The 10,316-nt window shown below is 43.9% G+C and overlaps 1 protein-coding gene across 1 annotated transcript in view; it reads left to right on the top strand.

Moving 5' to 3' along the window:
• LOC134443099 (adiponectin receptor protein 2-like) overlaps positions 1-9,179 on the top strand; it is a 36,352-nt gene extending 27,173 nt beyond the window's left edge. The window contains exons 6-10 of the mRNA XM_063193033.1: positions 2,495-2,666; positions 3,048-3,234; positions 3,779-3,966; positions 7,398-7,591; positions 9,044-9,179. Of these exons, the coding sequence (XP_063049103.1) occupies positions 2,495-2,666; positions 3,048-3,234; positions 3,779-3,966; positions 7,398-7,591; positions 9,044-9,175 (873 nt within the window). The 3' untranslated portion in view covers positions 9,176-9,179. The remainder of the gene's footprint in view (positions 1-2,494; positions 2,667-3,047; positions 3,235-3,778; positions 3,967-7,397; positions 7,592-9,043) is intronic.
• The last annotated feature ends 1,137 nt before the right edge of the window (positions 9,180-10,316 follow it).

The following is a 10,316-nucleotide window of genomic DNA, read 5'->3' as shown; positions in this document are numbered from 1 at the left end:
CATAGTCCTTTCTCTGATAGACATCATTTCACACATGACTCATATGAATATATATGCAGTCACTCACAGCAGACGCAGGTTCCTCAGATTTTTCTTCTGTCATGCATTTCATTTTGCTGAATTGTATCATAAGTTTTACCCAAACAGCAAATAAAATTAGACCAAAGAGATGCTAGAACAGCAAGACCAGTCCTGAACATTATGCACACACGCGCACTCACGCACACACACACACACACACAGATATGCTGGCTCACACATTTCATGTAAGTTGTGCAGGCATACAGTCACAAGACATCATTTCCTCAGAGTTAGTTCTGTTATTCTGTCATCCATATAATTGTGCTGAATAGTACAACGAGTAGACTTGTTGTGTTACACCCCAAATAACATAAACAAACAAAATGTCCAATGAGGAGACGGAACAGTCCGAGATCAGTCCTGTGCAGCCGCACATGCACCACACACACACACACACACACACACACACACACACACACACACACACACAGGCATACAGACACACACACACACACACACACACACACACACACACACACACACACACACACACACACACACACCCCGAGACACAGCCCATTTCCACAGATTTGGTTGTTGTTTTGTCATCCATGTAATTGTGCTGAATAGTGTTGTGAGGAAACTTGGGACTGTTTTACCCCCAAACAACAAAACAAGATGTCCAGGGAGGAGACGGAACATTGCATTACATTAGTCACTCAATCTTTCCTTGAGGGATTCTTGAGGGATTACCACACACACACACACACACACACACACACACACACACACACACACACACACACGCTCGTACAGACAAATAGTCCTTTATGTGCACTCACTCCCCAACACCACTTAATCTTTTTCAGTATTGCCACACATGTTGTTTTCCGGTCTGGAAGAAGAGCCAATCAGATTTTAGGACTTACACTGCCACCTAGTGGTGAGAATAGGACGTGTTCATGAACACGCAAGAGCTGCAGATAGAGAGACGGGGAAGACTGCAATATAAACATCCCTTTGGGATTCTTTGATGTAGAGGGCCAATATGAAGAAAATCAAATTATTTATAGATAGATTTTAAGTAAGGGTTAACGTTCGGCGAGAAGGTCGCTACCGTGGAATAGCAGCACGACAGAGAGAATCTTTAGACCCCGACGCGGAGCGGAGGGGTCTTGTTCTCTCTGAAGTGCTGCTATTCCACAAAGCGACCGACTCGCCGAAAGTTAACCCACTTATTATATGGATATACTTAAATGACTCACACATGGCGGGGACATTTCTTTAGGCCTATTTAATGTTAAGATTGTTGCTGCGCAAAACAAAACAGTGCCGTTGTGGAACACCGCTAGGCAACAGCTAGGTAGCCAGGACAACAGGTGTTGTCTATCAGAGCAGCTGATTAGAGTCTTGTTGAAAAGTCGCTTTAGCAGTGAAAAGTCTTGTTGCCATTGACAGCGGTCTGTTATAGACCAACCCGTCCGTTATCGAAAAATAACAGACGTGCGAACGTTGGGGAGCCCCGTTGAAATGAATGGAGCATTCGACCGATGACGTCACAACCATATAATAATATAAATTAATATATATAATATTATGTACTTTAACTTACTTTGCGGTTAGGATTTGTATGGATCTTAGGACTTACAGTGCCACCTGCTGGTGAGAATAGGTTATGTTCATGAACACACAAGAGGAAGACGGGGAAGAAAACAACACAAACGTCCCTTTTAGAGTTATGTGATATAGAGGCCAATATGAATATAATATATTTATAAATATATTTAAATCTAAAAATATATTTAATATAAATGTAGAAAAAATAAATATTTAAAATTGTATCAAATAATTGGGTATTGGGCTTTTGTGATTGCCTGGTAACCACCAGACCTAATCACAAGCGAGATTGTGTAGAACGTAAGGCAGTATGGGAGTTCCCAGGCTACTTTTGTGATACAAAGGCCAAAATTAATAAAATGTGGAATTAAGAGTGCTGCTGCGTTCAAGTAGTAAAACAGGTGATGGTTTGAAGGTGCTCTTAGGCTGAGAGGTAGAAGACGTAAAAGAAAAGTAGAATGATACAGAGAATTACAATGAATAAAATGTATTTATATTTTAAATTGTTTATTTTGTTACACTCTACTGGCCAGGTTATACTAATTTTGCGGAGTGCAACAGAAGTTGCAATGACATGTAAATATTATGTACTACTTATACTTAAGGTCTACATATAAATCCTAACAATGCAGGTATATTTTATAACCTGTTGATGCATGTAGTTACACTTCAGAAAGACAGTAGTAAAACAAATGATAAAACATAAATGATTTTTTTAATGTCAAGACTGCACCCATACCGTACACATGCAGTGCAGGGACATCCCACTCACACACAGAGATACACACGATTAACCCACAATGATGACCCATCATTTTAACCCTGTACTCTTCTCTCTTGTTTTCCTTATCTCCAGATGTGGGAGGGCCGGTGGCGTGTCATTCCCCACGACGTGCTTCCTGATTGGCTGAAGGATAACGACTTCCTGCTCCACGGGCACCGCCCCCCCATGCCATCATTCAGGGCCTGCTTCAAATCCATATTCAGGATACACACCGAGACGGGAAACATATGGACGCATCTACTAGGTAACACACACACACACACACACACACACACACACACACACACACACACACACACACACACACACACACACACACACACACACACACACACACACACACACACACACACACACCGAGACCGGCAACATATGAACACATCTACTAGGTAACAAACGCGTGCACACGCACACACACGCACACACACGCACACACACATGCACACGCTCTCGCTCTCTCTCTCTCACTCACATGCACAATTTCTACTGTAATTTACCCCCTTTTAATTAGTGTCACAAGTCAAAATAAATGTTCAAAATGTGTCATAAATTAAAAAAATCTCTCTCTCTCTCTCTGTCTCTCTCTCCTTCCCTCCCTCTCTCTCTCTCTCCATCTCTCCTCCAGGTTGTCTATTCTTCCTGTGTCTAGGTATCGTCTACATGTTCCGGCCCAACATGTCGTTCGTGGCTCCCCTTCAGGAGAAGGTGGCCATCGGGATGTTCTTCCTGGGGGCCATCCTCTGCCTCTCCTTCTCATGGCTATTCCACACCGTCTACTGCCACTCGGAAGGAGTCTCACGCGTATTCTCCAAGTAAGAATAAGGCTAAGAAACACACACACACACACACAGACACACACACACAGACACACACACACACACACACACACACACACACACACACACACACACACACACACACACACACACACACACACACACACACACCCTCTCCTTCTCATGGCTATTCCACACCGTATACTGCCACTCCGAAGGAGTCTCACGCGTATTCTCCAAGTAAGACACATATTACTTATTTATTTGTGCCCACAATTCAAAATTGAGTTTCCTTTTAGGGTTAGGTTGTTTGCGTTAATTGTTGAGAAGCCAAGCATCCTTTCACACACACACACTCACACACTCACTCACTCTTCTGGTCATGAGTTCCTCCGTGCTGTGGTTGTACTATTCCTATGTATATTCATCTCTCTCTCTTTCTCTCTCTGTCTCTCTCTCTCTCTCTCTCTCTCTCTCTCTCTCTCTCTGTCTCTGTCTCTGTCTCTGTCTCTCTCTCTCTCTCTCTCTCTCTCTCTCTCTCTCTCTCTCTCTCTCTCTGTCTCTCTCTCCCCGTCTCCAGGTTGGACTACTCTGGGATAGCGTTCCTCATCATGGGTTCCTTTGTGCCGTGGCTATACTACTCGTTCTACTGTAACCCCCAGCCGTGCTTCATCTACCTGTCCGTGGTGTGTGTGCTCGGAGTGGCCGCCATCTTCGTCTCACAGTTGGACTTCTTCGCCACGCCGCAGTACCGCGGAGTCAGAGCAGGTGAGAGACTGTGTGTGCGTGCGTGTGACGAGTTTTGCACAGTTTTCCTGCAGTGTCTGTGATTTTCTTTTGCCACAGCGCATTTCTGTTGCTGAACGCAAATATGCTTTGCTGTGCCTTAACCAAAACCATCCCTGAACCTAACCTGTCAGTAAAGCAATGTTTCTGCTGCTTTACTTTTGCCACGAACAGCGTAATTTGGCGAGTTTATAGCCAAATTGTGCCCAAACCTAAACTATACCTAAACCTAACCTGTCACAGGGCGTTGTGGAGTACGCCTTAGCTTGCAAAGGCGTATTGGACACACGTGATGGTCGGTTCAAATCAGCGTCTCATCTATACGCTAAGCACGATGACATGTTGGTTTAGTATATTATGTTTGTGTATTCTGCAGGTGTGTTTGTGGGTCTGGGTCTGAGTGGCGTGGTGCCCACTCTGCACTTCATGATAGTGGAGGGGCTTCTGCATATATGTGTTATCGTACACTGTGTATGGTCTGCATATGTGTATATATGTAATATAACCCAGTTTATTGTTTATGTTTACCTCAGGTGTGTTTGTGGGTCTTGGTCTGAGTGGTGTGGTCCCCACTCTGCACTTCATGATTGTGGAGGGGCTGCTGCATGCGTTATTATATATGATATTGTATATAATAATCTAATATATTATGTATTGCAGGTGTGTTTGTGGGTCTGGGTCTGAGTGGTGTGGTCCCCACTCTGGACTTCATGATAGTGGAGGGGCTTCTACATATGTGTATATAGCCCAGGGTGGCCGCGGGTCCTTAAAAAGTCTTAAAAAGTCTTAAATTTCATTTTCGCCAAATAAGGCCTTGAAAAGTCTTATTTTGTCTTAAATGTTCAACCCAAATGTCTTAAATTTGTGGAGCTTAATTTAGGGAGGAATAATTATGTCAGCCATGTGATGAACTTCGCGACGGAAATCGGGAGTTGTAGCCATGTAGTGTAATTTAGAACGCATTATTGAATTTTATTTAGTGTAAAGTGTATTTAGTGTTTTCAAATGGCTAAATTAATGTAAATAACCAATTGGTTTTTGTGCTTCATTTGAACCTATGTATGATCTTGCGAGTTGGTCCTAATTTAATTTGGAAAATGGTATTGAAAAGTCTTAAAATGTCTTAATTTTGACTTGCTAAAACCTGTAAACGCAGCGAGTTGGTCTTAATTTTATTTGGAAAATGGTATTGAAAAGTCTTAAAATGTCTTAATTTTGACTTGGTCAAACCTGTAGACACCCTGTAGTCATATAACCTACTGTAATATCAAATCTAATATAAATTGTATTGTATTCTGCAGGTGTGTTTGTGGGTCTTGGTCTGAGTGGTGTGGTCCCCACTCTGCACTTCATGATAGTGGAGGGGCTTCTGCATACGTGTTATTATATATAGTATGTATATGTAAACTAGAGGTGCTCCGATTGCTCGGCAGCCGATCAGGATCGGCCGATAATGGCCAAAAATAGCCTGATCGGAGATCGGAAAAACATGCCGATCAAAAAACCGATCCAGAGATATTAAATTCCTCACGCAACCATTTTGCCTTTACACCTGGCGCTGCATGTCTAGGTGCTGGCTCTGCACAGCTGCTGCACCAAAAGAAGACATTTTTGGTTGTCTATAACTTTTCGGAATTCCCTCCTTCATTTTCACCATTTATAATCATATCTGCACCAACAATGATCTGATTTTCCGATCCATGCGCCGTTTAGCCTACATGACTTGTAATTTGCGAATGACTTGTCAGTCTCGCCATGTTAGCTATTTTGAGTTACAGCCTATGGAAGTTGTCAGTCAGCACGCAACAACTAAATGTTTCCAAAACAAACATAGACGGTATTGTTTTTAAAGTTGTAGCCTAATTGACAGCCAGTTCATTAGTTTGTAGTCGCTGCAACACCAAACAGCAACACTCAGGGAGAGTGGACGGTGAAACTCAAAGAGTCTGTGCAGGGAATTCTACAATCCATGACAGTGTTGCAGAGAAAGCGCTTTCCTTGCAGACACGTGTTGTGCGTGTTGCCTGTTCTTTCAAGTTAAGTTTTTTTTTCTTGTTTAGAATCTCAAGTGTTTCAGTTACAATGTAATTTGCGACTGACTTCTCCTCGCCAGTTAGCCATTTTACGTTATAACCTGACTAGTTGCCTCGGTCAGCACGCGACAATTTCACGTTGTCCACACAAACATGTCAACGTTATTCTTTTCAAAGTTGTAATTGAGAGTCAGTCGATTTGTTTGATAGTCGCTGAAACGCCAAACGGCGACAGGTGAGGGCAGAGGGAGAGAGCTCAGATGCAGAACGGCAGCGGAGCACTGCAGCTGTGGACTGTGACAGAGAGAGGAGGGGCTCTCCTCACGAGGCTGCTCATTTAAAGCGACAGGGTTTTTTCTCGTATGTAGAAGACTACTTGAAGTAGGCCTAATGTTTCAGTTTCAATTAAATCTTAAATAGTTTAGTAATTATATGCAATAACGTATACATTGATTAATACTGTAGTAGACTTACTTGTAGGCTATATTACCAACACTAGTCTGAAAACTGAAAGATAATAATAATAATAATAACAATAGGCCTAATAATAAGAATAATAAGAATAATAGCCTAATAATAGGCCTACATTGTGAAAGTGACATGTGCTAATTAAGATTGATTGGTTTATGGGCAGAAATGGTATTCAATAAGAATAATTAATAGGCTATTAAAAAAATAGGAAATAATTTCTGTGATCGGCAATGATCGGTGATCGGCAGATAAAGATTTTTGGTGATCGGTATCGGTGATCGGGCCCAAAAAATGGTGATCGGAGCACCTCTAATGTAATATATAACTCATTATATTATATTTCTATTCTGCAGGTGTGTTTGTGGGTCTGGGTCTGAGTGGCGTGGTCCCCACTCTGCACTTCATGATAGTGGAGGGGCTTCTGCATACGTGTTATTATATATAGTATGTGTATATGTATGTAATATATTGTATTATATTCCACAGGTGTGTTTGTGGGTCTGGGTCTGAGTGGCGTGGTCCCCACTCTGCACTTCATGATAGTGGAGGGGCTTCTACATATGTGTAATATGCATATAATAATGTAATATAACCTACTGTATATATTGTATTGTATTCTGCAGGTGTGTTTGTGGGTCTGGGTCTGAGTGGCGTGGTCCCCACTCTGCACTTCACGATAGTGGAGGGGCTTCTACATATTTTTTTATGATATACCGTGTATACATCTCTTATATACAGTAATCTAATCCGGTTTATTGTGTGATGTTTGTTTACCTCAGGTGTGTTTGTGGGTCTGGGTCTGAGTGGTGTGGTCCCCACTCTGCACTTCATGATAGTGGAGGGGCTTCTGCATACGTGTTATTATATAAAGTATGTGTATATGTATGTAATATATTATTTCTATTGCAGGTGTGTTTGTGGGTCTGGGTCTGAGTGGCGTGGTCCCCACTCTGCACTTCATGATTGTGGAGGGGCTGCTGCATGCGGTGACTATGGGCCAGATGGGCTGGCTGCTCCTCATGGCCTCCCTCTACATCACCGGGGCCGCCCTCTACGCCCTGCGCATCCCCGAGAGGTTCTTCCCTGGCAAGTGCGACATCTGGGTACGTACATGCATAGAGAAAACATACATGATACATGCACACAATACACAACAGGTAGCCACTCGGATCCACGCGCACACACACCTGCTAATACACACACCTTTGTAGACGCACACCGAGAGGTTCTTCCCTGGCAAGTGCGACATCTGGGTATGTACATGCATAGAGAAAACACACATGATACATGCACACAATACACAACAGCACAATACACAACACAATACGCCACTCAAACAGAAAGACTCATACCTGAGAGATTCTTCCTGGCAAGTGCGATATCTGGGTACGTACATACGTAGAGAAAACACGCACGCACTCACACACACACACACTCTTGATCAAACACACAGGAAGACGCATCCATATTCACACACACACACACACACACACACACACACACACACACACACACACACACACACACACACACACACACACACACACACACACACACACACACACACGACAGCGCGCAACTGAGACGTGCACACAGACCTAGACACATAAGCAGTGTAGGCACACCCACAGACAAACCAAATAAAAACATTGGAAAGACCAACTTGTCCAGCAATTAAATATGTGCAGTGCTCTTGAACAAACACATTTGCCTGCTCGCCTGCCTGCTCTAAAACACACACCACACCAGCTTAGACACACACAGACAGAAAGTCACATACATATTTACACACACACCACACCACACCACACCACACCACACACACACACTCACACACTCACACACACACACACACACACACACACACACACACACACACACACACACACACACACACACACACACACACACACACACACACACACACACACACACACACACACACACACACACACTCTTTATTTCACTAATGTGTGCTTGCTTAGACAGCTGATGTAACACTCTTCAAACCTGCTGGTGTTTACAAACAGCTCCTATATCCAGTCTCAATGACTCACTCAGACACACGTACACGTGACACACACTGTCTTTTTTGTGCTCTCTCTTATTGTGTACATGATTTAGAGCTCCATAAATAATATTTAATATTTGATTACAGTTAGAAAGCCGTGATGCGTCAAATTTCGACGAAGTCGATGGTACTGACTCTATCCCTATCTGTCTGTCTCTCTCTTTCTCTCTCTCTCTCTTTTTTCTTTCTTTCTTTCTTTTCTTATTTTGCCTCTCTCTTTCTTTCTCCCTCCCTTTCTTTTCTCCCCCCTCTGCCCCCCGCCCTCTCTCTCTCTCCCCCTACCTCCTCTCTCTCTCTTTTTTTGCTTTTTTCCCTCTCTCTCTCTCCCCTCCTTCTCTCTCTCTCCACCCCCCCCCTCTCTCTCCCCTCTCTCTCCCCCCCCCTCTCTTTTCTTCTGTCTCTCCCTCTCTCTCCCTCTCTCTTTCCCCTCCTTCCCCCTCCCCCCCCTCTCTCTCTCCTTCTCTCTCTCTCTCTCCTCCTCCAGTTCCACTCTCATCAGTTGTTCCATATCCTGGTGGTGGCGGGGGCCTTCGTCCACTTCCATGGCGTCTCCAACCTGCAGGAGTTCAGATACACCGCCGGGGGCTGCGAAGCCGAGGACGATGGAACCCTGTGAAGACACACACCTCACACACACACACCTCACACACACACACCTCACACACCCGACACACACACACACACACACACACACACCCGACACACACACACACACACACACACACACACACACACACACACACACACACCTGCTGCGCTGAGGATGGGGCGCGCTGGGATGATGACACGTACACACACACGCACAAGTATACAGGCATGGTCTCAAACACACACAGTGACACATATACTGACAGACACACACACACACACACACACACACACACACACACACACACACACACACACACACACACACACACACACACACACACACACACACACACACACACACACACACACACACACACACGGACAGGGGAGCCCTGTGACAACAAAGCTCACACACACACACACACACACACACACATCAACACACGCCACACACACACACAGTCTCGATCCCACACATGTATGGGGAAGGTGTTGTTTGTGCCTCCTCGCAAGAGGCATTGCGCCCGTGAACATACACTGTGTGTCTATGACTGTAGTGTACCCGCTCCACACAGACACTAGTGGGCGCTATGGAGCATGTTCACAACCCCTTTGGACTGACTTGTGTGGACTGTTTTTTCTGCTCCTCTTTTTGTCTCCTCTCCTCTCCTCTCCTCCAACCCCTCCCCTCTTTGCAAAGATCAACTTATCTTGAAGAGTGGTTTATGTGCGTGTTGTTTTTGATGTTCAACAGTGTGTGTGTGTGTGTGTAGTGTGTGTGTCTCGCCATGGTAACAGTGTGAAAATTCGATCTCCAAGGTGATTGTGTTAAGAGTGTGTGTGTGTGTGTGTGTCTGTCCATGTGTGAAAAGTGTGCGTTGTCATGGTGTATGATGTGGAATGATGGATGACCGAGTTGTGTGATGAAAAAAAAGAGGAGGAGGAGGATTTTCATAATAAGGAAGAAAAGAAAGAAAAGCTTTACAGGACTGACAACAAATAAGACAAAATAAAACAGAACAAAGAACATACAAAAAGAAAAGAAAAGAAGATATGAGACAAGAGAAGTCATCAGAGATGGCAGTTACATGCAGGGAATATTCCAGTTTCAAAAAGGAATGTTGTCAGTGTTTCGGTTTAAAACAAGTTCCGGAATTTTCTGCAGT

The sequence above is a fragment of the Engraulis encrasicolus genome, unplaced genomic scaffold, assembly GCF_034702125.1.
Source record: "Engraulis encrasicolus isolate BLACKSEA-1 unplaced genomic scaffold, IST_EnEncr_1.0 scaffold_28_np1212, whole genome shotgun sequence".
NCBI classification, from domain to species: Eukaryota; Metazoa; Chordata; class Actinopteri; order Clupeiformes; family Engraulidae; genus Engraulis; species Engraulis encrasicolus.
Note: the sequence above shows the minus strand (reverse complement) of the source record. Positions and strands in the feature narration are given on the sequence as shown.